We start from the raw sequence: 27,303 nt of genomic DNA, 5'->3' as shown, positions 1-27,303 counted from the left end.
GATGAGTCAAAATCCAAAGCTCAGAAATGAAGAAGCTATGGTAAAAGCATTTGTGGTGAGTATTGACTTTGTTTTCATATTGAATTAAAACTAAACAACTTTGATAATGATGTCTGTGGAACAGAAACCTTGATGATGTCATAGTAACATAAATGATCAGAATTGGTACTTGGGAGGAAGTATGAGTACTAATTACTTCATAATAGGGAATAGATTTTTCAGTGGCTACAGTCTGAAATTGGAATGCATTGTTTAAAAATAATGATTTCAGCATCCTAATGGTTTTCATTATTTTTTTTTTCCTTAACTTTAGAGAAATCTTTTAGAAACTAAAATCTTTTGGGAAGACCCATTCATCTGAAGTTCTACAATTCCTTCAGTTTCACCTCAATTTCTGTTTCTCTGTTAAATTCAAGTAAAATTTATTCTGAATACTTTTAAATTACAATGACATGTATTGTGATCCCACTTATGTGTATCCTCTACCTACCCTTCTTCCCAGTTACATTTCTGTTCTTTTATCTTTTTATCTGAATATATGCAAAATATGTCTGGAATGGTGTTTACTACATATTAACAAAATTTTGGGATGGTGGGATCCTGAATGATTTTTTTAATAATTTTCTTTGTACTTTCTTATATTGCCTGGCCCTAAAAAAAATAATAAATAAATATATCATTTTTTTCAAAAATAATGAACTCATTATTCTGTTAAGAAGTTAAGGGTAGCCCTGGCCGGTTTTCTCAGTGGTTAGAGCTTCGGCCCACAGATCAAAGAGTCGTGGGTTAGATTCCAGTCAAGAGCACGTACCTCAATTGCAGTTTATCCCCGGCCCTGGTCGGGGTCGTGCGGGAGGCAACCAGTTGATGTGTTTCTCACATTGATATTTCTCTCTCTCTCCCTCTGTCCCCGTCTGTCTGAAGATAAATGGAAGAATATCCTTGGGTGAGGATTAAAAAAAAAGAAATTAAGGGTAATGTAGCTGAGAAACTGTTTTAATTTGGAAAAGATGCATTGGCCAGAGTGATTTGGTAGATTCCCATCTTATTCGACTGTTTTCATGTGGTAAGCATTTCTTGGGAGACAGAGAAATGGACCTTGTCCATGAGGAGCTTACAAACATCTGGCTTGGCTGCTCAGGAGTGGTCCCTGGAAGAGCAGCAGCAACATCACCTGGGAGCTTGTTAGAAATGCAGAATCTCAGGCCCCACCCAAACCTGCAGAATTAGTACCTGCATTTTTACAGCATACCCAGGTGACTTGCATGTGCACAAACGTTTTTGAAGCACTGTTCAGTAATTTCTCTAACGCACGAGGAAGGAAAGGAGAACTGAGAGAAAGGTCCTGGCATGCAGAGGTGAGGGCACGTCCCTCTGACTGAAGATCATGGACGTTTTCCTGGGGTTTGGGTTTCGAGATGCCTCCCAAGGCTGATTTGCAATAGGGGGAAGTGCTGTGTACTTTGCTAAAGGAGCAGCACAAATGAATGGGGGATTTGACTTGTTGGTAGCAGGTTCAAAGGAAGGCAGGTGGCCTGGGGTAGCAGGAGGGGGCATCCTGAGGCTACAGGGGGCAACTGAGAGGTTTGCAGTGGACGAGTGACTCTGGCCACAGTGGGTGTTTGGAGAAGGGGGAGCCCGGGACCGAGGTGGCCGTGGGGAAGCAGTTGCGGCAGGGGTGGTGGGAGGTGGTGATGTGTGAGCTGGGGTACCACACGAGGGCTCTGGGGATGGAAGCAGAAGGTGGAATCAGTTTGCACAGTAACACACTGTGGAAGAGGGCGGTCACCGCACTGTCTCCTGCGTTGAATTCCCGTAGTGCGGCAGCGAGAAGTCACAAGGGTTTTTCACACAAGGTTCCTTGAAACCGGAGCTACGAAGGTCAAGGGAAGCATGAAACTGGGAGTAAGGGAATTTACGCCTAACTAAGCTGCCCTGGCCAGTTTGGCTCAGTGGTTAGAGCATCAGCCTGCGGTCCAGAGAGACCCGGGTTCAGTTCCCACTAAGGGCACGTACCTCAGTTGCAGTTTGTCCCTGGCCCTGGTTGGGTCGTGCGGGTGGCAGCCACTCGATGTGTCCCTTTCACGTCGATGTTTCTCTCTCTATCTCTCATCTCCCTCCTGCTCTATCTGAACAAAAAATGAAAAAAAAAAAATGTCCCCAGGTGAGGATTAAGAAAAGCCTAACTAAGCTAAGCTAACATGGTTAGCTACCAAGCCATGTCCGATCAAGTTTATACATACAGAATTTGAATAATAACAAGTTAGTGGTTATTGAAAAAGGTACTAAGAGTATGTGTACAATCTTTAAATGTATACATTTAAGATCTTGGACCACAAATGGATGAATTTTGTAGATACCTTGGAGGAATTACTTAAAATTTTGATCTTATGAACATTCCTTTAAAATCATGTCCTTTGATGTCCTTGTGTTTGTATGTAACTATTTAAGCAGAATTCTGTTTTAATGTTATTGAAGCAGAGTGCTGGAGACTGTATGTCCTGTGCTTCCAGCTATGAAGACATGATGAAGGGACCACCACCCCTTATTGGTGACATTTCCAAATCGCAGTCAAAGAATCTAAGAGACTATAAAGCAGGGGTCAGCAAACTAAGGTCTATGGACTAAATCCAACCTATTACCTGTTTTTGTAAATAAAGTTTTATTACAACACAGCCACATTCATTTATCAACCTATTGTCTGTGGCTGCTTTCACACTACAGTGGCAGAGTGTGAGCAGTCGTGACAGACTATGTGGCCACATAGCCTAAAATAGTTACTACCAGACTTAAATCCATACTCTTAAATCTGATTCTAAAAATGCAGTGCCGTCATCTTAGTGTGAGGAAAAGCTAAGCTCAAAATTTGCCAAGTTTTGTTTTTATCATAAGCATCCTTTAAATTTTCCTTTTCCATTTTTACATGTAATTTTTCCCAAATAGAAATAAATATATCCTTTCCCCCCCTTAATTTCAGATTCTTCCATTTAGTTCTTAATATCTAGTTATTGCTTTCAAGCAGGAATCAACAAGCTACAGCCAGGGAGCCAAATCTGGCCAGACACCTATGATTTTACAGCCCTTGAGCTGATAGTTGTTTATACATTTTAAAATTATTACCTTGATTATTATTATTATTATTTTAATCCTCACCTTATCAATGATTATTGATTTTAGAGAGGGGAAGAGGGGGTGGAGAGAGAGAGAAACATTGATGTGAGAGAGAAATATTGATTGGTTGCCTCCTGTATGCCCACCAACTGGGGATTGAACCTGCAATGTGGGTACGTGCCCTGACCAAGAATCGAACCTGCTACCTTTTGGTCTATGGTCGATGCTCCAACCAGAGCCACACCAGCCAGGGCTAAAAAAGTACCCACGTAATAACCTCCGTTTTGCCACTTGGAGCACAAAGTGTAAAAGATATACTGTCTGACTCTTTAAGAAAAAGTTTGCTGACCCCTGACTAAAGAACCTGACTAATAATAATTGGAAGAACTGTCTAAATTATAGCAAAATTTGAACTTTAGAATAGTTTTAAAAAAATATGTTTATTATTTTTGGAGGGTATACATTTAATCTAGCAGTAGATGTTGCCAGTGTGACTGATTCATGAATGGGCATTAGTAACTCAGTCTGCGTATGGCTTTGCCTCAGCTACAGAGTTTGGTTCTGATTGTTCAGAGAAGATTTGTCAATAACTGGGAATGAAGACCTTGCTTTTACACTGGAACATGTGGACTGCAGATGAGAAGCCTGGGAATGCCAAGCCCATTTTGCTTTCCTCAGAACTCCAACCTGATTACAGATGAAACCAAAGGAAGGGCAGACCCATGAGAATTGCAAAGAGATGGAGCCAAAGCCCTGATCACACCATGCCTGAAACCCACCCTAGCACTTGACTTTGGGGTTAAATGAGACAATAAATTTCATTTATTGTTTGTCAGTTAGAATTAGGTTTTTGTTATTTGTAGATGAAGCTGTCTTAACTAATAAAATGGCGTTATTCTACCTCTAAGAAGAATTTCACAGAATAGCTTTAAGGAATAATTTCTGGAATTGTTTCATCCTTGGTACATCGAAATCATTGTAAAAAGTTTATTGTGGCCTTTAATAACATGGAACAGGAAGCTGGGCAGAGGAGCAATTATATTGGATGCCTGCATCAAGATCTGAAACCATCTGATAGGCAGGAACACTTTACCAAATATAACACTGAAATTCAATAAGAATGAGTTTAAGAATATGAATAAGGCCCTGGCCGGTTTGGCTCAGCAGTTAGAGCATCGACCTGCAGTCCAGAGAGACCTGGGTTCGGTTCCTGCTAAGGGCACGTAGCTCGGTTGCAGTTTGTCCCTGGCCCTGGATGGGTCCTGCGGGTGGCAACCACTCAATGTGTCCCTTTCATGTTGATGTTTCTCTCTCTCTCTCTCTTTCTCTCTCTCTCTCCCTCCCTCCCTCCCTCTCTCCCTCCCTCCCTCCCTCCCTCTCTATCTGAACAAGAAATGGAAAAAGGTCCTCGGGTGAGAATAAAAAAAAAATAAGAAGAATATGAATAAGAATGAGCTGCATGTGTAAGAAAAGATGAGACTTGGCCAACATTGCGATGTCACCACCAATAGAGTTTTAGGCTGCATTATTTAGAATATCTTCTCTTTGCTCCTCAGACCATAAACTCAATCCCGAGTTCCAGACTTTAAAAGGGATCTAAACAAACTGACACTCAGACCGGCAAGAAAATTCAAAACCCTATCAAATGAGAAACAGTTGAAGGGACTGTACGAATTTGTTAATGACAACAATGATGGCAAGCTGTGATAATAGTAAACACTTAAGGACTTAACCATGTTCCTGGAACGATGTTAAGGAATTCTACATTGTGTCATTGAATCCTCACATGGAGGGGTACCATTTTTTACCAACCCCTCGTACACAGATGAGGAAAGCAAACCTTAGGTAAAAAAATTTACTCAAGGTCACACAGCTAATAAGTGAAAAGACCATGGGATTTAAGTCATAGGAGGTGACTTTAATGGTGAATGCAAATATTTAAAGGATTGCCAAACAGAAGAAAGATAAAGATTTGTTTTGTGTGGCTCCAATTAGTAGAACCAAGACCAATGGATAGAAGTTACAGGAAGACCTATTTCTATTGAGTAGAAGGCCATCTAGTCTCCTCTTCTTCAGCAAAGAGAGGATTTTCTTTTTTAGAACAGTGGCTCAACCCAAAATTTCTGGTTTCTCCTGGCCAGACTGGACAGTTCCTCTCCAGTCCTTACCTTCTTGGACCTGTTAATCACATTCGTTTTCACAACATTCTTGGACTACATGGGAGCATATTTTATGGCTCTCCTTCCTTTGGACTCCCGTTCCCCTCCTGCCTTTCCCCATGAGTATCTGACATTCTTTATCTTCGAGGCCAGTCTGTGAGCCGTCCTCTGATGACTGGTCCCTGTGCACTGCTTTTATCTCTAACAGAGCGCTTTCCCTCATTTCCACATCTCCTCTGCAGATGCTCCTTTTTTTTCTCTCCAATTTTTATCAATTTATTTTTCTTACAGATGTTTCGCCTTTTTCCCCCCTACACCCTTCTCCTCCCCATCCGGCCCCCCTCCCCAGCATTGTTGTCTATGTCCATTGGTTATGCATATATGCATATAAGTTCTTTGCTTCATGTCATCCATCCCCCGCCACCCGCCTACTCTGAGGTTTGTCAGTCTGAACCATACTCCTTTCTATGTCTCTGAGTCTATTTTGTTCATCAACCCACCTTGTTCATTATATTTCACAAATAAGTGAGATCATGTGGTATTTGTCTTTCTCTGATCGGTTTATTTCATTTAGCATAATACTCTCCAAGTTCCTCCATGTCATCTCAAAGGATAAGAGATCTTTCTTTCAGCTGCATAGTATTCCACTGTATATATGTACCACAGCTTTTTAATCCACTCATCTACTGATGAACACTTGGGCTGTTTCCAGATCTTAGCTATTGTAAATAGTGCTGCTATGAACATAGGGGTACATATGTTCTTTCTGCTTGGTGTTTCAGGCTTCTTAGGATATAGTCCTAGAAGTGGGATCACTGGATCAAATGGCAGTTCAATTTTTAATTTTTTGAGGAAATGCCATACTGTTCTCTATAGTGGCTGCGGCAGACTGCATTCCCATCAGCATTGTACTAGAGTCCCCTTTTCTCCACACCCTCTCCAGCATTTGTTTGATGATTTGTTGATGGCAGCCATTCTGGCAGGTGTGAGGTGATACCTCACGGTTGTTTTAATTTGCATCTCTCTGATGATTAGTGACATTAAGCATTTCTTCATATGTCTCTTGGCCATTTGTATGTCCTTTTTGGAGAGATGTCTATTTAGGTCCTCTGCCCATTTTTTAATTGGATTCTTTGTCTTCCTTTTGTTGAGTCGTATGAGCACTCTACATATTTTGGAAATTAACCCCTTGTCTGATGTATCATTGGCAATTATGCTTTTCCATACAGTGGGTTCCTTTTCCACTTTGATGGTTGTTTCTTTTGCTGTACAGAAGTTTTTAGTTTGATGTAGTCCCAGGTGTTCATTTTTTCCTTTGTTTCTGTTGCCTCAAGTGATGTATCAGCGAAAATTCTGCTGCATATGATGTCTGAAATTTTGTTGCCTACATTTTCTTCTAGGATTTTTATGGATTCACGAGTCACATTTAAGTCTTTTATCCATTTTGAGTTTATTCTCGTGTATGGTGTAAGTTGATGGTCTAGTTTCATTTTTTTGCATGTAGCTGTTCAATTTTCCCAACATCATTTATTAAAGAGTCTGTCCTTACTACACTGTATGCTCTTGCCACCTTTGTCAAATATTAATTGAGCATAATGTCTCTTGTCAATTTCCGGGTTCTCCTGTTCTGTTCCACTGGTCTATATGCCTGTTCTTGTGCCAGTACCAGGCTGTTTTGATTACAGTCGCTTTGTACTATAACCTGATATCCAGTATTGTGATCCCATCTACTTTGTCCTTCTTTTTCAAGATTGCTGTAGCTATTCAGGGTATTTTTTGGTTCCACATGGACTTTTGAAGTATTTGTTCTAGTTCTGTGAAATATGTCATTGGTATTTTGATGGGGATTGCACTGAATCTATAGTTTCCTTTGGGTAGTATGGACATTTTAATGATGTTAATTCTTCCAATCCATGAACAAGGTATGTGCTTCCACTTTTTAATATCTTCCTCTATTTCTTTTTTCAATGTCCTGTAGTTTTATGCAAATAGGTCCTTTACTTCATTGGTTAAGTTTATTCCTAGGCATCTTAATTTTTTTTGCCATGATGGTAAATGGGATTTTTTTTAGTTTTTCTTTCTGTGAGTTCATAATTGGTGTATAAGAATGCCATCGATTTCTTGATGTTAATTTTGTATCCTGCTACCTTGCCAAATTCATTTATTAAATCTAGCAGATTTTTTATGGAGTCTTTAGGATTTTCTATGTATAATATTATTTATCTGCAAATAATGACAGTTTCACTTCCTCCTTTCCAATTTGGATCCCTTTTATATTTTCTTCATGTCTGAAGGCTGTAGTTAATACTTCCAGTACTATGTAAAAAAAAGTGGTGAAAGTGGGCATCCTTGTCTTGTTTCTGTTCTTAAGGGAAATGCTTTTAGTTTTTGCCTATTGAGTATGATGTTGGCTGCTGTATGTAGCTCTTTCATATGTGGCCTTTATTATATTGAGATATAACCCCTTTATTCCTACATTGCTGAGCGTTTTTATCAGAAATGGGTGCTGGATTTTGTCGAATACTTTTTCAGTGTCTATTGATATGATCATATGGTTTTTATCTTTTATTTTGTTTATGTGGTGTATCACGTTTATTGATTTGCAAATATTTTACCAGCCTTGCACCCTTGGGATGAATCCCACTTGGTCATGGTGAATAATTTTTTTAATGTATTGCTGGATTTGATTTGCTAGTATTTTGTTCAGGAATTTGGCATTTATGTTCACCAGAGATATTGGCCTGTGGTTTTCTTTCTTTGTAGTGTCTTTTTGTGGTTTTAGAATTAGAATTATGCTGGCCTCATTAAATGAGTTTGAGAGTCTACCTTCTTCTTGAATTTTTTGAAATAGTTTGAGGAAAATGGGTGTTAGTTTTTCTTTAAATGTTTGGTAAAACTCCCCCATGAAGCCATCTGGGCCTGGGCTTTTGTTTGCTGGGAGAGTCTTGATTACATCTTCAATTTCCTTAGTGCTATTGGTCTGTTCAAGTTTTCTATCTCTTCCGGTTCAGTTTTGGGAGACTATGTGTTTCTAAAAATTTTTCCATTTCACTTAGATTGTCCAATTTTTTGCCGTATAATTGTTCATAGTATTTATTAACGATCCTTTGTATTTCTATGGTGTCAGTTGTTACTTCTCCCTTTTCATTTCTGATTTTGTGTATTTAGGTTCTCTCTTTGTTTTTTGGTGAGTCTAACTGAGTGTCCATTAATCTTGTTTATCTTTTAGAAAAATCAGCTCTTTGTTTCATTGATCTTTTGAATTGGGTTTTTTTTTTTTTGGTCTCTATGTCGTTTATTTCTGCTCTGATCTTTACTATTTCCTTTCTTTTACTTGCTCTGGGTTTTTGTTTGTTTGTTTGTTTGTTTGCTTCCTAGTTCTTTAAGTTGTGAGGTTAGATAGTCAATTAGAAATTTTTCTTGTTTCTTGAGATAGGCCTATATTGCTATGAACTTCCCTCTCAGAACTGCTTTCGCTGCATCCCATAGATTTTGTGTTGTTGTGTGTTCATTTTCACTGTTTTCCAGGAAGTTTTTAATTTCTTCCTTGATTTCCTCGGTAACCCATTCATTGCTTAATAACATGCTATTTAGCCTCCATGTGTTCCAATGTCTTTGTATGTTCTTGTTGCAATTGATTTCTAGTTTCATGCCATTGTGATCTGAGAAGATACTTGATATGATTTCAATCTTCTTGAACTTGTAGAGATTTAGTTTGTGTCCTAACATGTAGTCTATCTTTGAGAATGTTCCATGTGTACTTGAGAAGAATGTGAATTCTGTAGTTTTGGGGTTTAATTCTCTGTAGACACCTATTAAATCCATTTGGTCTAGTGCTTCATTTAGAGTCTCTGTTTCCTTGCTAATTTTTTGTCTAGAGGATCTATCCAGTGATGTCAGCAGGGTGTTGAAGTCCCCTGCTATGATTGTATTGCTGTTGATTTCTCCTTTGAAGTTCTCCAGAAGATTTTTAATATATTTTGGTACTCCTATATTGGGTGCATATATGTTTACCAAGGTTATATCTTCCTGTTGGATAGATCCTTTCAATATTATGAAGTGGCCTTCTTTGTCTCTAGTTATGGCCTTCATTTTGAAATCTATTTTATCAGATATGAGTATTGTTACCCCAGCTTTTTTTTTCCCTTTCCGTTTGCTTGGAAGATTTTTTTTCATCCCTTCACTTTCAGCCTACCTATGTGAGTCTTTTGTTGTGAGGTGGGTGTCTTGTAAACAACATATATATGAGTCATGCTTTCTCATCAAATCAGCTACTCTGTGTCTTTTGATCAGGGCGTTCAGTCCATTTACATTTAAGGTGATTATTGATATGTACTTATTTATTGCCATTTTTGTTTAGTGTGGTTATATTTTTCTTCCTATTTCTTCTACTAATTACAGCAGTCCTTTTAACATGTCTTGCAGTGCTGGTTTGGTGGTAATGTATTCCCTTAGCCATTTTGTGTCTGGGAAGCACTTTATTTGACCTTCTATTTTGAATGATAGCCTTGCTGGGTAGAACAGTCTTGGATTCAGATCCTTGTTTTACATGACCTTGATTACTTCATGCCACTCCCTTCTGGCCTGTAGTATTTCTGTTGAGAAGTCAGCTGAGAGACTTATGGGTGTTCCTTTGTAGGTAACCTGTTGCTTATCTCTTGCTGCCTTTAGGATTCTCTCTTTGTCTTTAATTTTTGGCATTTTAATTACTTTGTGTCTTGGTGTGGGCCTGTTTGGACTCTTCTTACTTAGGGCTCTCTGTGCTTCTTGAACTTGAATGCCTTCTTCCTTCACCAAGTTAGGGAAGTTTTCTGTCACTATTTCTTCAAATATGTTCTCTAACCCTTGCTCATTTTCTTCTCTTTCTGGAACTCCTATGATGTGAATGTTGTTACGTTTCCAGTTGTCCCACAGTTCTCTTAAGCTGTCTTCCTGGTTTTTAATTGTTTTTTTTTTCTTTTGGTTTTCTGATTGGTGATTTTGTTGTACCCTGTCTTCCAATTCACTGATCCACTCCTCAGCTTCGTCTACTCTGCTAGTTATATCTTCCAGTGTGTTCTTTATTTCTGGTATGTCATTCTTCATTTCCACTTGATTGATTTTCAATGTTTCTGTATCTTTACTCATGGTGTTGATGTCCTTATTCATGCTGTTGCGATTCCTCAAGATCATGGCTGTGAACTCTACCTCTGATAACTTGCTTGACTGCCTTTCATTTATCTCATCTTTAATAGAGGTCTCTTGTTCTTTCATTTGGGATTTGTTTCTTTGTTTCACCATTTTGGCTATCTCAGTGGGTTTTGGAGCCTTTCAAATTTTCCCTGTGGGTGTTGTTGTTCTGCTGTTTGTGGCTCTCTGTCCTGGGTTTGGATGAGCGTGGGAGTACCCATGTTCAATACCACTGTCAAGTCTTACTTTCCTGGGTAGATTTGCAAGCCCAGGAAAGGTTCAGTTATTCTCTAGCTTGTAGCCTAGAGTCTATTCGTCTCAGTTACTTGATGAGCCTTGGGTTGTAGCCCTCAGCTGAATAAAAAACTCCCTTAGGTCTTCAGGGTAAGAGGATTTCCAGAGGGTGGGGCAGATGCTGGTTGTTAATGAGCTCTAGTTTGCATTTCTCTGGCCCAGCTGTGTGGGGTTAAATCTTTGAGGGAGGGGCAGCTGCTTCTCCCCAGAGCTCTGGGAAGGAGCAAGGTGGCCACTGACCTGTGTGGCTGTGACTCAGCAGAAATTCTGAGAGCTCTCCAAATCCTGGGTGTCTCCACAGAGTTCCAGTGCAGTCCGCCCTCCCACTGCCGGAGCCCAAGGTCAGTGGCTGTAGCTAATTTAGTGCTCTGACCTGGCCCTCTGCGCTATGAAGCTGGCTTGGGATTTTAACCCCGAGGGAGCTGCTCACAGCTAAAACAGCTGCTGTCCATGGGCTCCCAGCCCTCTCTCTCACACCTCTGCCGACCTACCAGGCTCGATTCAGTGTCTTGTTTTCTTGTCCCTGGTTATATGGTCCTCCCCAGCTGCTTTTCTGTTGCTTTTTCCTGACGATTTGTTTTTATTTTAGTTGTAATTCCAGTTTGGTCCTGGGAGATGGCCTATGTAGCTTTCATTTACTCTGCCACCATTTTGGAATCTCTCCTCTTTTTTTTTTTCTGTTGGTTAATCCTCACCTGAGGATATTTTTTTCATTGATTTTTTTTTTTGGTAGATAGAGTGGAAGGTAGAGTGGGAAGGTGAGAAGAAGGGAAGGAGAGCCCTGGCCGGTTTGGCTCAGCGGTTAGAGCATCAGCCTGCGGTTCCGAGAGACCTGGGTTCGGTTCCCGCTAAGGGCATGTACCTTGGTTGCAGTTTGTCCCCGGCCCTTGTCGGTCGTGCGGGTGGCAGCCACTCGATGTGCCCCTTTCACATCGATGTTTCTCTCTCTCTCTCTCTCTCTCTCTCTCTCTCTCTCTCTCTCATCCTCCCACTGTACCTGAACAAAAAATGTCCTCGGATGAGGATAAAAAAAAAAAAGTTAAAAAAAAAAAAAGGGAAGGAGAGAGAGAGAGAGAAACATTGACGTGAGAGAGGCACATCCACTGGCTGCCTCCTGCAAGACCCCAACCTGGGCTGGGGATTGAAACTGCAACCCAGTTTCCCTTGACTTGGAATCAAACCCGAGACCTTTCAGTCTGTGGGCTGATGCTCAAACTGCAGAGCCAGACTGGCTAGGGCCAGATGCTCCATTTTTCATCAGAAACTCAATGTGGCAAAACCCAAACTTACTTGACACCTCTAACTGTTCTGCTCCCTAAGCTCCCCATTTTTGTTGGTAGCAACCCTACTATCCTGTTCCTCCAGGTTTACCTTCTGTTTGTTCTTCCACCTGAAATCAACCACTAAATCCTGTCAACTTTTCATTTATAGATTCCTTGAATTGGTTCTTTCTTCTCCAGTTCTAGTCTTACCTTCAAAGGATTAGTCCTTGTTAACCTCTGTCCAAGTCTCCTAGATACTCTTGTCACTGCGTAATTTTAAATCCCATCACTTGCTTGTATAAGAACCCACAACAGCTCCTCATTGCCCATTAAATTGGGCCCATTGACTCAACCCAAAGTTTCAGTACCACCCAGCAGAAACCTTCTGTTCCTGTCTTGCTGGCCCCATGCAATTCTCTCCTGCCCTGAGTACTTTATTGGAATTTTCCATTAAAAATATATAGCCCTTGCCCAGCCCAAGTGGCTCAGTGGATTGGGCATTGTCCTGTGGGTGGAGAGGTCCTGGTTTGATTCTGGGTCAGGACACATATCTGGGTTGTGGGCTCGATCCCCAGAATGGGACATGCAGGAGGAAGCCAATCAATGTTTCTCTCTCACATCTATGTTTCTATCTCTCTCTCCCTTCCTATCTCTCTAAAAAATCAATAAAAACGTATTTAAAGATATGTGTGTGTGTGTGTGTGTGTGTGTGTGTGTGTGTGTGTGTGTGGTCCTTTAGTTCCTCATAGATTTTAAACTTCTTTAGGGCAACCCCTTATATGTTCTTTATCATGATAACAACACCTAGCACTTGCTAGGTGTTTGTTGACTCGGAACTAAAGAGGAAAATAATATTGACAAAGTACTAAGTTTTTCAAATGTACCAATCACTGTGCTAAATAGAGGCATTGCGCTCATTTTAAGATAAGGAAATCAAGGCTAAGAGGTTAAGTAACTTGCCCAAGGTCACCTAGCTGATAAGTGTTGGACCCAGAATTTGGACCCAGGCAGTTTGAGCCCAGAGCCTGCACGTTCGTTCGATCATGTGCCATGACGGTCAGATTCAGTGTTGGTCAATTCCAGTCCTGTGCTGTTCTTGGGAACCAGTATAACCCAGCACTGTTGAGCTTGTGTGATAAGAAGGACCCCTTCCCCCCACCTCAGAAATGGGGGTACATAAATGTGGTATTTAGGAAGGCAACTTCATCACTGGCCATGTCCTCAGGGAGGGTAGACCAGTGGCTTTGAAAGGCCATTGGCTGAAAACGATCTTGCTTGATTTCAACAGTTGTTTAGTACAATAGTGAAAAGAAAGCCTTGCCTTTGTTGTCCTCACACTTTCTTGTTATTTCTAGGGGTGATTAATATGGAAACTTCCAGATCCACACCCTGCCAAACTTGGTTATCCTCTCTTTCCATAGGGTTGATTTCCTTTTTTTTTTTTTTCTTTATTAATTTTAAAGAGAGAAGAAAGGAGAGAGAGAGAGAGAAACATCGATGAGAGAGAACATTGATTGGCCACCTCCGGCATGCCCCCCACTGGGGATTGGGCCCACATCCTGGGCATGTGCCCTGACCAGGAATCGAACCAGCGACCTCTTGGTGCATGGGCCGATGTTCAACCACTGAGCCACAGCAGCCGGGCTGATTTCCTTTTTCTTATCTTCTTTGAGATCTGCTTCATTTACATTTCAACTTTGCGAGTGTTGACAAAAAGGATCTTATCCCCATTCCTTTGTTTGATTGGCTAAGCACACTTTGCTACCAGGTCTGTGTTTTTACATATAAAAAAACGAAGCAATTGTTTCAGAGTATTGACTAATTAGATATTTTTTAGAAGATTAGCTTGATCTTTTTTCTCATATGATAAAATCCAGTGTTAAAGAAAAAGGACATATTTATGGAAAAAATGACATTTGGAGAAGCGAATCCTCGGGGCAGTAGTGAAGGTCAAGCAGGACCCGCACTGAGCATTCACTGCTGGGCATCTCGTGCCACAAGAAGCAGGAGCAACACATATCTATGCTTGTGGGCAACCCTGGCCACATGTGTAGACATTCTCTATGACTTTCAGAGCAAATGTATTTGATCAATAAAATTAAAAAAAAAAAAACTTTCACTATTCTCTCAGCGCTTTTTGCCTTGGAATTTTGTACAGATATTTCTAAGTAAATACCTTTATGTTTCAGCTCTAGCTAAAGAGAAATTCTGTCCTTCAGAGACCGTCTCAAGATGAAATGTAACTTAAGAAAAACACAGGCATATAATCCTGCTCTTGGCTTGCCATCGCTCTTTTATTTGGAACACAAAATATTTGTCATCTCGGGACTGCCTGAATTTACCTTCAACTTTTTAACATTTAAATTATGTTTAAAATAAAACATTTTCAGAGAATATTACTTTAATTTGAAAATGGAAACAGGACACTCTGTGATGTAGTAGAAAGAGCAGTGAATTGGAAATTACAAGACGTGGGTTCTCGATCTGACCGTGTGGCCTTGGGCACATCTGACCAATTTGGAAACATCTTGTTTTTTTGGTCTGGAGAGAGAAGGAGACACTGAGATTGCTCCCAGCTCATAAATGCTAGGTTTTTGTGATCAAGCATACCAGAGTTCTTTCTTATTCTAACAGTGACCTCTTGTGGTATATATCCTTAATCAATTCTTTGATTTGCAAAATAAACTTTGGATTTATTTTTGTTGTTGTTTCTAGTAACTATATTTCATTTTGTTAAGCAAATATGAATTGTTATCAAAAGCCAAATCTTAGTTGGGAATTAGAGGTTGATTAAAATCTGGATTACCAAACCCCACTTTATAAACAACGCTCTGTGGTTTCTTCAGACCATTGGCTGACTCTTGACACTTACAGAAAGAGAAACGCTTTGGTCTTTGTGCTGAGTGTTGTGTGTATTCCTCTTCCTCCTAGGGACCAGGGGAAGAGGCGTTCCAGGGCCTCATTATGCCCCAACAGCTCGGACCTGAGCAGGCTGGAGACTAAAGCAGGTGAGGTGCTTGTGTTCTTAGAGGTCCCCAGCATTCCTTCGCCTTCAGCATCTCCATTTCATAGAAAAAAAATGTTTGTTCTGAAGATATCTGATGTTGGCTCACTGTTTGCAAACTCCAGGAACTTTGTCCAACTTGGTCACATGCCAACATTTATTTTTATAACTTTTTATTATTTTCACAACAGTCTTGCCATTCTTACCATTATCCCAGCTCAAACATCTGTAGATTACAATCTTAATGAAAGTATTTTATAAAAGCATTTGGAAAGTTTCAGAACTTGAAATCAACGTTGTTACTGAGTTCAAAACTTTACTTCAAAATCATTACTCACTTAAATGAAACTTTATCAGCTAAATGAAGATAACCCTCCGGGTGTTTAAACTGTCTGAGAAAAATATGTAACAATATAAACCACAGGCTAGAAATTATACAAAATGTATCATGCAATGGAATATAGCAATTAGAAAAATGAACTACACTGCATTTATAACATTGAATGAAATGAGTATGCACATAACATTACATGAACAATTAAGTTGCAAAAATAATGATATATATTGTTTATGGATACAGGTCTATCTATGTGGTAAACATGTAAAGTCAAGTGTATAAAAATAAGCACCTGATTTCCAATGGTAGTTAGTAACCCTTGGAGGGAGAGGGAGGGGGCAGCAGGTGGTGGAGGGCCCAGGCAAAGGGCATCAACTATATCTGTAACATTTTTCTTCTTTAAAATAAGGAAGAGGATGAAAATATGGTTAATATTTGACCAAAGTAGTTTTGGGTATACAGGTGTTTGTCATATTCTTTGTACTTTTATGGTATACATGAAATTTTATGCAACCAAACTCACATTACGTTCCAGAAATGTTTTTATTATCTTCAAAACTAATTTCTTATACCTAAAATGACTTCTGTGGCCAATGGGAATTTAGTACTCGGGGAAATCTTAGACAGACTGATCTCTGCGTCAGCATTGTTGCTGAGGGTTTTACATTTACATGCTAAAAACACCAGCCAATAAACACTGTGTCAAGTTTTTGCGTCCAGAACTCAAAGCTGTGGTTAAGAACTATAACCACTGAGACAGCAAAATCTTCACAAAACATGCTGAAATTTCTGCTTGACTTACCCAGTTTCCTGTTGAATCATACGTTTTATATTTAGCGAACCTAGATAAAAGTGCTTTCTAAAATATTAGGGTGTTGCCCAAGGCTGAGACAAACTTTATTTTTTATGGCTCTTAAAAAGTCATCCTATGATTCCATGCTTCAGTTTTTAGTTAGTATGTGAACGGGATTTTTGTGGAGAGCAGAGTTGGAGGAGGTTGTGAGGGGTGAAGATGTGGCAGCTGGAGCTCACATCTGGAGACAGCGGCTCACGCGGGGGTCCCTAGGACAGTCTAAAGCAAACCTTTATATGACAGTGTCTGGCTAACTTCTGTTCCGAGAAGAAACACATCTAAGAAACATTCAGAAGGGCCTGTGAGGACCTTTCTTTCTGAAGGTTAAATAAACTGTTCTGTGATTTCTGGCTCAGCCCTATATAATTCAACTCTTCCTGGGGTGAACACGTTACCAATTTTGTTTGTCCTGAGAAACGGGTTGATAGTTCTGGGTTCTCATAGAGCTAGTCTGTTAAAGAGTATATTGTACAGAAGGTAAAAATGCTGATTTGAATTTACTGGACTTGAAATTTGTATTTCTAGCAAATTTAAATCCATCATACATGTTTGTTGATTAAGTCATTTGTCTCACGTTGTCGTTTGGCTTTTCCCTTGATATATGTTGATTTATTCAAATAATTTGGACTTTGAAGATGTCACATACCTGGCAATTTGAACAACTATGTTTCTTTTTGTTTTTGTTTTTTTATCCTCACCCGAGGACATTTTTCCATATTTTTTTCAGATAGAGTGGGAGGGAGAGAGAGAGAGAGAGAAACATCGATGTGAAAGGGACACATCTAGTCGCTGCCACCCGCACAACCAACCAGGGCTGGGGACAAACTGCAGCCGAGGTATGTGCCCTTAGCGGAAACCGAACCCGGGTCTCTCCGGACCGCAGGCCGACGCTCTAACCGCTGAGCCAAACCTGCCAGGGTACAACTATGTTTTTTTAATACTGCTTGAATATTCATGTTTACTTCTAGAATCTATATTAGTAATTTATCAAAGTTAGGGCAGATCATAAAAATAATGATTCAAAAGGCTGAGGTGGTGGTCTGCAACACTGTATCAGCTCTGAAATACCAAAAGTTCTGAAAGCTGAGATCGTTGTCAGACTCTTTCCGTGATCATGCCTGACCTGTACTGATCCGAGGCCAACAGAGTCTTTGTTTCATTGCTGTGAATAGTCGCGTGTTTTCTATAGGGGAGCAGCCCAGGAGACCCTACTTGGGGTGGTGTGTAATATGCAGTGTATGTACCCCACTGCCTTACTGAAATTCACATTTTTCTGCATCCCAAACCATATCTGGTCCCAAAGCTTTGAACTGTGAACCTGTACAGATCTGAACTGATTTTGTCCAGTTCAACAATGCGTTTTATGGTGAATTCTTGCTTCTGGGTTAGACAGATTATGTGAAACCTTGCAACGAAAACTCTCGACAGCACCATCACTATTCAGTGACAGCTTTGTCGACACCCCCTTTGTCTGCATTTGCTGCTCTGGTGCTCTTCCCGCCTGTGCCGGTCCCGGGACGGTGATAAAGGCCAGCCTGGGCTCGCTGCCTCCGGGAGCGGCTGCTTGTGGCCGGAGGGCACGGGCAAGGCCGGCTCGGGGCAGGCAGTGCGCACCGCGTCCCTGCCTCCGCATCGTCGCCGCGTGCTTGGAAAACTGTAACTGCATATCTCTGTTCAAGAGTAATACAAGTGCCCTGGCCAGTTTGGCTCAGCGGTTAGAGCATCGGCCTGCGGTCCGGAGAGACCCGGGTTTGGTTCTCGCTAAGGGCACGTACCTCGGTTGCAGTTTGTCCCCGGCCCTGGTTGGTCGTGCGGGTGGCAGTCACTCGATGTGTCCCTTCATATTGATGTTTCTCACTCTCTCTCCCTTCCTCTCTCTCCCTCCCATTCTATCTGTACAAAAAATGGAAAAATATCCTCGGGTGAGGATAAAAAAAAAAAAAAAAAAGAGTAATACAAGTATATTAGAAGTTTGGGAAAATACAGAAGAACACATCAAAGAAATTAATAACCGGTAATCCCAATACTTGAGATGATCCTTGTCATCCCATTTTACAGAAGAAACTCGAAGCAGTTTGCCCAGCCAGCCAGCTGGTGGGTGGGAGCCAGGACTCAAGCCGAGACAGTGGCTCTAGAACCTGTGCTCTTAACAGGCTCCCCGGTCAGCTTGTCCATCTTTTCAGTTGAAACAACCTGAGTGTGTATAGGCCACACAGCCTTTCAATGCACTCGGTCTCTCTTTCTCTCTCTGTGGAACCCTCTGATTGTCCCTAAGGTTTTTAACTCATCCTGTGACATAGTTAGAGTCCAGGCACCCACTGTGTGATCACTTAAATGGTATCGCGTCCGCCCTGGGAAGGGACGGATTGCTGATCCGATACAGACTGGGTGCCACTTCTGAGACAGGCGACAAGGACCACGCCTCCAGCAGAGCTCCGCAGTGCCCTGCACGCAGTGCCCCTCCAGCTAGACGGGCAGCATCGTGGATCTTGAGGTATTTCCTGTTTGAAATGTCATCATGATTTACAGTTTATAATATGATTTGCATTTCCCCTCAAAGTTACCTTTTAGCTTGCTGATTTGTGGCAGGGCAGAACAGCAAGTGCAAAGACGGTGGAGATGTTTGACCTTGGGCAGGTAGCTTAAGACCCCTGAGCCTCACTTTCTTCATCTGCAAAATGGGGACAGTTTGGGAACCTCCTCATCGTGTTGTTAGAGGAATTAAAGACAGGCCTGCCACCTGCCAAGTGCACAATGAATGGAGCTATCGCTCTCTCCAGCCTTCATCCCCCGGCAGCTGCCACCCTCACGATGCGCTGTATCACACAGCCTGATGCACTTCAGCCATGATGACCTGTTCACTTTCAATCAGAGAAATTCCTGTTTATTGAGTGTTCTTAGATGCTGGCTCTGGGCTCACAGCCTTGCCTGTATCATGTCTTAGAATTCGCATAACCCTGAAAGCAAACAGTCTAATCTCCGTTTTGCTGATGAGGCTCAGAAAGGAGGAGAAACCAGCCCCTGGTCACCTGATGCATCAATAATGAAGTTGGAATTTGAATTGAGATTTGTCAGTGCCCAAAGCTCAGGCTTTTCCCACCACCATCTACAAAATCACTTGGCCCCCAGTGGTGTGAACACTTTATTTTATATAGAATAGAAAATCTCTGCAGGCTTCCGTGTTAGAAACTCCTCATTAAATATTTTCAAAATAGCCCTGGGTGGTGTGGCTCAGTGGATAGAGTGTCGGCCTGTGCACTGAAGGGTCGAGGGTTCGAGTCCCAGGAAGGGGCACGTACCTGGGTTACAAGTTGGATCCCTGGCCCTGGTTGGGGCACGTGCGAGAGGCAACCAATCGATGTGTCTCTTTCACATCGATGTTCTGTCTGTCTTTCTCTCTCTCTCCCAGTCCCTCCCTTCCACTCTAAAATTCAATGGAAAAAATATCCTCGGGTGAGGATTAACAACAACAACAAAAAAGAAATTAAAAAAGAAAAACAAACACAAAAAAGGACATTTTCAAGGCCTTTGTTCTTTACATATCTATAGTTTTCTATTTCTTCTACATTATAGAGGGATAAGTTTAAGTAAAAATAACTCAAAACTGTTTACCTTACTGACAATAGATTCAACATTTACAAAGCTTAAGATTTTATGAAGTATCCCAATCAGAGTTTTAAGTTCTGATGTCTTTACAGGATCTCATCTGAGTGTAATTTGGGGTGATTTGATTGGAAGACATGTAGTTCTCCTTAGTGCTAGTTGAGCTTGGGGGCAAAGTATAATTTGATTCTAGAGTTTATTAGTCTTAGTGATAAATAGCAGACTTTTGATGGTACTGCAGTTATAACTCTTTTCCAATGCTCTTTCCCTGACTCTGGATTTCTTTCGCAGTTTCAAAAACTAACTTGCAAGAAAAGGCTACAGAAACGGAAGCAGACGATGTCTTTTGGAATACAAGGATAGTACCAATTTTGCATAAATTAGAAAAAGGTAATAAAAAAAAAGTAGTGTCTGTTTTAAATGAAAAATATATGTGGTTATTTATATGTGCCCATTGCCCTGTTATTTTTAGTACACTCGGACTATCGTTTCTATAAACATGGTACAAAACAGATGAAGCCATCTACCTGTTTATCCAGGATTATATGTAGTAAAATAACACATGTAAACCTAAGTTTTAGTGAGTAAAATTATACTTTAAATGTAGCAAGAGAGCCTACTTCTAAAATTGCCTTTGGAATATAAATTAATTATCACCTCCTCTGCCCAAGGAAATCCTGGTTTGAACTCTTTAGGGTGGCGGTTAAGCAAGAAAGTGGACGAATAAAACAGATTTCATTCAGGTCTCTGAAACTTTGACTAAGTCTAGACTGGCATCCTGGGCAGGTGTGCCCCTGGCTTTATAGATCCCAATGTGTATGTCCTGCTCTCCTGGGGTTGAACACACCTGACAGGGGTGCCACTCAGAACAGGAAGTGTCTGGGGGTGCGCCCAGCCCTTGCACTCTGGAGTGCCCAGCAGGGAAGGCCCACGATCGGCCGGTCTCTGCAGAGATGACCTATGGGAAGCTTGTGAGTTAGGGGAATGGCCCCCACCCACCCCCTCCTCCCTGCTGCTTGGGGGGAGAGGTCCATTTCTGAAGCTTAAACAAGCTCCTGTGGAACTGCAGCCAGGGCCCCAGGGCTGAGCTCAGCGCCTGGCACACAGCACACACTAAACCTTCACTAGCAGTCATGGGATGAGCGCTCCTGGGTAAGCAAAGCCAGCATGGTAGCCACAGGAAGAGGCCCTAGGAGAAGCGGGTAAATGAGTCCTCCCCAACAGCCGGGCCATAAAGGGAAGTCATGCAGAAGACCTACTTCCTAAAAGGCTCCGATGAGCTCAGCTCCCTCTAGGTACTTAGCCATGGTCATGGTTAAGGTGGGAGCCCTGCGCGTATGGCCGTGGGGAACCATCGAACCTCTGCCCAGGAGTGTTCTCGCCTCCGGCCGAGGAGTGTTCTCGCCTCCGGCCGAGGAGTGTTCTCGCCTCCAGCCGAGGAGTCTTCTCGCCTCCGGCCGAGGCGAGCGTGAACAAGATCCTCACCAAGGTCCACTGCGGCTCAGATCCCTGGGAATAAGAATGCAGTGGCTTTGCCCCCGCAGAGTCACTCATGCTCACCCTCTTGTTAGCCGGCCAGGCTAATTTCAGCCCTTATTTGAGATGTGTGCAGAAACAAGTGAGGAGAGCAGCTAGTCTGGGAAAGAGTTTGAAAAAGCAGCACGCTAAGGAGCACAGTGGGGAGAAGGCAGTGCGGGGCCCCCTTGGAAAGTCTTCGGCCAGAAGGATTTCAAGAGGGGTCTGTGGGCTCTACCACCACGGATGCCAACAGCAGTGAGCAGGAGCTTGGGGTTTGAAATGTGGGTGAACCTCCCATCTCGGAAGGATGAAACTCTGAAGTATGACATGTCTGTCACAGAACCTGAACAACAACAGAGGTGGGCAGGGCTGGGTTACTTGACCCTTTGAGATTCTTTGTCTTTCTTCTTTTTTTTTTTTTTAACTTTTTATTTTGACATAATTTTAGGCTTACAGAAAAGTTGCAAGAATAGTACAAAGAAATCCTGTATGCTCTTCCCCCAGTTTCCCAACCATTAACACTTTACACATCAGCTTCCTCACTAACTCCCCCTTCTTCCCCCTCTTGCTCTTTTCTCTACCCACCCCCGACGCACACATTGTCTCTTTCTTTGTTAAACCCTTTGTGAACAAGTTGCTGACGTGATGCCCCATATCCCTAAGTACCCTGGGCATTCTGTTATGTATCTGGACTCCAACATACAGTGCTATATGCACCTTCTTCAGGTTTTTGCCAGTTATCCTAATCATTTCCTTTATAGAAAACAAAAATTGCGGATGGCAAGTTCCAATGATTTGTCACGTCTCTTTCATGATCTTGACATGTTTGAGGAGTGCAGTCTAACTGTGCACTGCCCCACAGATTGGGTTTGTCTGGTATTTTTTCACAGTTAGATGCAGGTTAGGCATCTGGGCAGGTGTGTGGGGGGAGTGGTGCTGTGTCCTCAGTGCATCCTATCGGGGGCGGAGATGCTGCCGTGGTCCTTGCTGGTGACGTGAACTTGGAGCATTTGAGGAAGGTGGTGTCTGCCAGGTTTTTCCAGCGCAAAATCACGATTTCCCCTCTTGTAATTAATAGCATCTTATGGGCAGGGGAGGGTAGTTATTTTGAGACTATGTTGTTTTATATTATTCATCAAATGTTCACTCACTAGCTTTATTTAGCCCCTTGAGAATCTTGACAGCTCTTAAATTCAAGTTGTGTTTTGAGGCAAATGGCATAGATAGCAAACCAACCGGTGCAAAGTGTTAATATGATCAACAGTTTAAAATGTGGCCCTTGAGCCTCCCTTTTTCATTTTCTCTAAGCTGAAACAAGTACTTTGGAGTAGAACCCACCAGGTTGAAGGTTTTGTGGAGGGAAGTATCAGGAAAATGCCTTGAAGTCTGAACCCACTAGGCTCGGATTTATGAAGAAACTGCCAGTCACAGAGGAATCAAACAACAAAAGTGTTTCTTACAATGGAGCTCAGGTTTTCCCCTTTATTTAAAGTTAGTCCAAGTCATTTCCCATCAGTTCATTTATTTAAGTGCATAACTGAAAGGCACTGAAGGTTACTTAGCTATTGAGGTTTAAAATTTTTTCTTAGAGGTTGTTGTTGAAAAGAGCTAAAAATGTCCTGAGTCATTTCCTTCTGCACTTCCTCGATGTGGGCTTTTAAGAGCACATCGTGGTATTTATTTAAGATTGGTTTCCTAGTTTTAAATTCCACGATGGAATTTATCAGAGATGATATTTTTCAGCTGAGTACCTTGGAGCTTGGATTCGTGTACGTCTCCTGACGTGGCTTGTCTGCTGCTCTTCCTCATGTGCCTGTCAGTGTGGCGGCCACTTTAAAAAATCACTTTCCTCAGAATTCTCCTGATAAAATAAAATGTGCTAGGTCTCCCTGTTTCCTAACGAACCTCTTCTTTATTCTCCTCATAACCACCTCCAAAATCAGGGTGGATGTGGTGACAGTTTGAGATTTTGTTCCATTTGAGCCTTCTTTTCTCAGATAATGAGCGTTATTCTCACAGAAAATTATTGATCATTGTTTTTATCAACAGATATATCAGAAAGTGAATATGTATTAGGCTATGTTACAGGTTGTCAGTACAGTATTCTCACTGGAAAATGCACTGTTGATGCAAACGTACATAAGACAGGATTCCCACTCACTCACATGCACCTGTTTGAGGGCGCTGAACGCATCTCACAACATACATATATATACCTCGAAAATAAAAGGACAAGGTAACATTTCTTGTATGTGGAAGAGTGCGCCCTTTCTGGATGAGCCAGAACATCAACAGAGCCCGGAAAGACCAAAGCAGTGGGAACAAGGAGAAGGAGGACATCCTAGGCTGGTAGACTGTACCCCAAAGGGTCTGCTTCCAGGGCCCGAGCAGAGCCCTGAGGTGGAGGCGTTTAGAATAAAGGAGACCAACTGAAGTAGGTGCGAGTCTGTTGGCTAATATGCTCCTGGAAAGACTGTGTGTGCTAGAGAAGCTGACCGACTGATTGGTACATAAGTCAACTTGTAGGAGATGGAGCAACAAAATGAAAAAGAAACCGGGTAGATGGGAGTGATCAGAGACGGGGACATGGCCAGGAATTTGGAGATGAATGTGGTCAGTAAGCGCTGCCTCCCTCTCTTCGCCCCGACAGAAGGAAGAAGCATCGAGACGCTCTGCGCTGCTTGTGCTCAGCTGCACGGTGCTTTAGCGGAAGGAAACATGCTGGGAAAGAAATTCAAGAGAAGAAGTACTCTCCTGAAGACCTTGTACAAACTAGTGGATGTGGGTTCGGACCCACTCAGCCTTAAACTGGCAAAAATTATTCTGGCAGTAAGTTTTTCTTTCCTCTGGTCTTGTAGACTGTGGCACACAAACGTTTTGTTTAATGCTTGATTTGAAAATAAGACCAAGATGATTAGAAATGCAGTGTGTTCCTTTAGAATGCTGAAAAAAAATTAAGGTAAGAAACTTATACCCCGGAACGTGACGAGAATGTACTATCTAAGGAACTCAAGCTGAGGACACAGAAAATGTGCAAATGAGCCCTACATATGAACTGTGGCTAGGTTAAAAAAAAAAAATGTGACAATCGGCAAATACATTCTGAACAGCTGCTCAAAGATGTGACCGGAGATCAGTATCGAAGTGCAGGCTGTGGTTTCTGCCCTGCGGTTGCTGTTGGGTGCTCGATTTTGCCATGTGATTCAATGAGTAGCTTATGAAAAGCAGTTGCCAGGGGCTGCGCGAGGCAGCGCAGAGAGAAACAGCTGCGTTGGTCGTTGGTCGTGGGAAGGTGGTCATAGAAGGCTCCTGAGAGGTGTTAGAAGAAAAGGCCAAACACCAAATAAGAGCATGGAAATTCGGTCTCAAACAACACGATAGCATTGTTTGAGGGAACACTTTGTTGTCACAGCCATAAACAGTTGAAACCAAAAGATAAGACACAATTATTGTAGAATGTTCTAAGAGAGCCGCTAAAACAAACGAAGCTTTGTTTACCCAGTTTCATAAAAGTAAAAGCTATTATGGTAACACCCCATAATTTATATAATGTAAAATGTTCAGGCACACAGAGAAAGTGAGCACCAGCATACTTACTGACAGCTGGGCAAGAGTGCCCACCGTTTCCTTACTGTGATGTCTCGCACACAGCAGGTTCTGACTGCACAGCCTATGCCGTTGTTTGGAGCAGCTACATCCTTGTTTAGCTGTCATCCTAAACTATCCTCCCTCCTTAAAGAAGTGTGACATGATATATGACTCAGAAAGCAACACTTCTTTGAAATAATGGTGTCAGTATTTGAATCCCCTTTCATCGATGAGAATTGATCAATTGCTTTAGTGAAACAAAAGGAGCATAAACCACAGGAAGGACTTACAATCAAAAGTTGTTAGTAGAGATAAAAGGATATCAGCCTGGTTGCCCAGTTCCCTCTCTGGCCTTGGATTTGGGGCGCCTTCTGGCCCAGGAGGGCCCCACGGGCGGAGCTGCAGCTGCCCAGGCACTGCCTCTAGTTTTCCACCTTGATCCCAGACATTTGTGCACGCCAAGCCAAAAAACTTAGTAAGTCACAGAGCAGGAGAAAGAAGGAAAATGCCATGAATTTGTTAATGCTTTGCAGAGGAAGTATTATCTTGGTTATTAAAGATGCCATTCAAATTAATTATATACATGGCACAGTTTAACTATTTTAGGGCAAAAAGCTAAGTGATCTGCCAGGCAGTGAACATGTTCTGAATGACACGTATGTTCAGATGAAGCCCTCTGCATGCCACTGCCTGCCCTGCTGGTCAGGGCAGGACTCGCTGGGCTGCTCTCCAGAGTGCGGAGAGGGGCAGGCTGTCCCCGCAGGTTAACTGTAAACACACGAGGTCAGGAGGGACCTTCAAGGCCATCAAGTCCAACTTCCCATCTGCCTCCTGAATCTCCTATAATGTTTCAGGCAAGAGATTGTTTCACTTAGGCCTTGGTGATAGGGTTCTATGTATATTTAAAAAAGACTACCTAAAAAGCTGTTGAAAAAAAAAATTAATAAAAAACTAAAGATATAGCCCTGGTCCTTTGGCTCAGCAGTTAGAGCGTCGGCCTGCGGACCAATGAGTCTCGGTTCTATTCCAGTTAAGGGCACGTACCTCAGTTGTGGTTCCTCCCTGGTTGGGGTCCTGCAGGAGGCAACTTCTTGATGTGTCCCTCTCACATGGACGTTTCTCTCCCTCTCTCCCTTTCTCTCCCTCCCACTTTCTCTGAACAAAAGTGGAAAAATATCCTCGGGTGAGGATTAAAAACCAAACCAAAACAAAAACCCCAGAGATATATAGGACTAAGAAGGTTTTTTTTTTCAATCCTCATACGAAGGTATGTTTCATTGATTTTCAGATAGAGAGGGAGGTGGGGAGGGGAGAGACATCGATGTGAGAGAGAGACATCGATTGACTGCCTTCCGCGCAACCCTGATCAGGGCCTGGGATCGAACAACTAAGGCACATGCCCTTAATTAGAATCAAACCCACAACTCTTTGGCCCTCGGGCCTGTGCTGAGCCAAACCAGCCAGGGCAAGACTAAGAAGGTTTTTAATAACTTCTTTCTGCCAATATTTATTTTATCCATCAGTTTAATATAACAGTCAAGACATTCTAAATTATTTATAGTTAAAAAATTCATTGAGCGTAATGTTAGTTGTTCTGATTTCTTTGGTTAAGTGGGGGTTTGTCAGATCATTTTAATTTTAACCTTCATATTGAAAAATCTTTCAAAAATATATCAGTCTTTAGTAAGATTTTTTTAGCGTACAAACATATATACAGTATGAATGTGACTATATTCAGGAGGGGGGAAAAGTCTGGCACCTTAGAAAGGGGAAAAAAACAGAAAAGAAATACCAGTTTGTCAACAGTGATTATATATAGTGGTAATATTATGAGTAATTTTTAAACTTCTCTTTAATTTTCCAAATTTGCTTTAAATAGAAAAGGCTACTATTTTTAACATAAGAAAAATACCCCACTAAAGGAACCAACTCTGTGCCAGGGACTCTTGACACTAGAAATACGAGTGAATAACATGGCCCCTGCCCTCTGGGCTGGCTCTGCAGCAAGAGAGACAGACGGTAAACACAGAAAGTGCCAAGTGGCCGAGGAGGGCTGTGGGAAGGAAACAGACCAGAGTAAGGCCCTGGGCCGAGTGGGGTGCAGAGTGCTGTTTTATGTAAGGCCGTCTGTATTCCTTGCATATAATTTATTATTTTATTATCTCTTCATGATTCAAAGTCATAATTCTAGATCTATCAAGAGAGAAGGTATAAGAATTGGCTTCAAATGTAAATTGAGCTCATAGCAGACCTGGAAATTGTGGGTTATATGTTGTTTTCTTGCATGAAGAACTCCGACACCTATTGTTGTTGTTTTCTTTGCCACTTTCCACTAAAAGTATAAGGCTGGGCGGGGGTGGGGGCGAGGTTAGTTGTATTCATTCCTTTATTCAACAAGCTTTATT

General features: G+C 41.9%; 1 protein-coding gene across 1 annotated transcript in view; it reads left to right on the top strand.

Annotated features, from left to right (window-relative positions):
• Positions 1–27,303, top strand: part of ARMC2 (armadillo repeat containing 2) — a 104,772-nt gene that overhangs the window by 27,644 nt on the left and 49,825 nt on the right. Inside the window, exons 6-8 of the mRNA XM_036247742.1 lie at positions 14,927–15,003; positions 20,084–20,182; positions 23,964–24,139. Of these exons, the coding sequence (XP_036103635.1) occupies positions 14,927–15,003; positions 20,084–20,182; positions 23,964–24,139 (352 nt within the window). The remainder of the gene's footprint in view (positions 1–14,926; positions 15,004–20,083; positions 20,183–23,963; positions 24,140–27,303) is intronic.

This window comes from Molossus molossus, unplaced genomic scaffold (assembly GCF_014108415.1).
Source record: "Molossus molossus isolate mMolMol1 unplaced genomic scaffold, mMolMol1.p scaffold_m16_p_8, whole genome shotgun sequence".
Classification (NCBI taxonomy): Eukaryota; Metazoa; Chordata; class Mammalia; order Chiroptera; family Molossidae; genus Molossus; species Molossus molossus.
The sequence above is the reverse complement of the archived record's forward strand: the minus strand, read 5'-3'. Positions and strand labels throughout refer to the sequence as shown.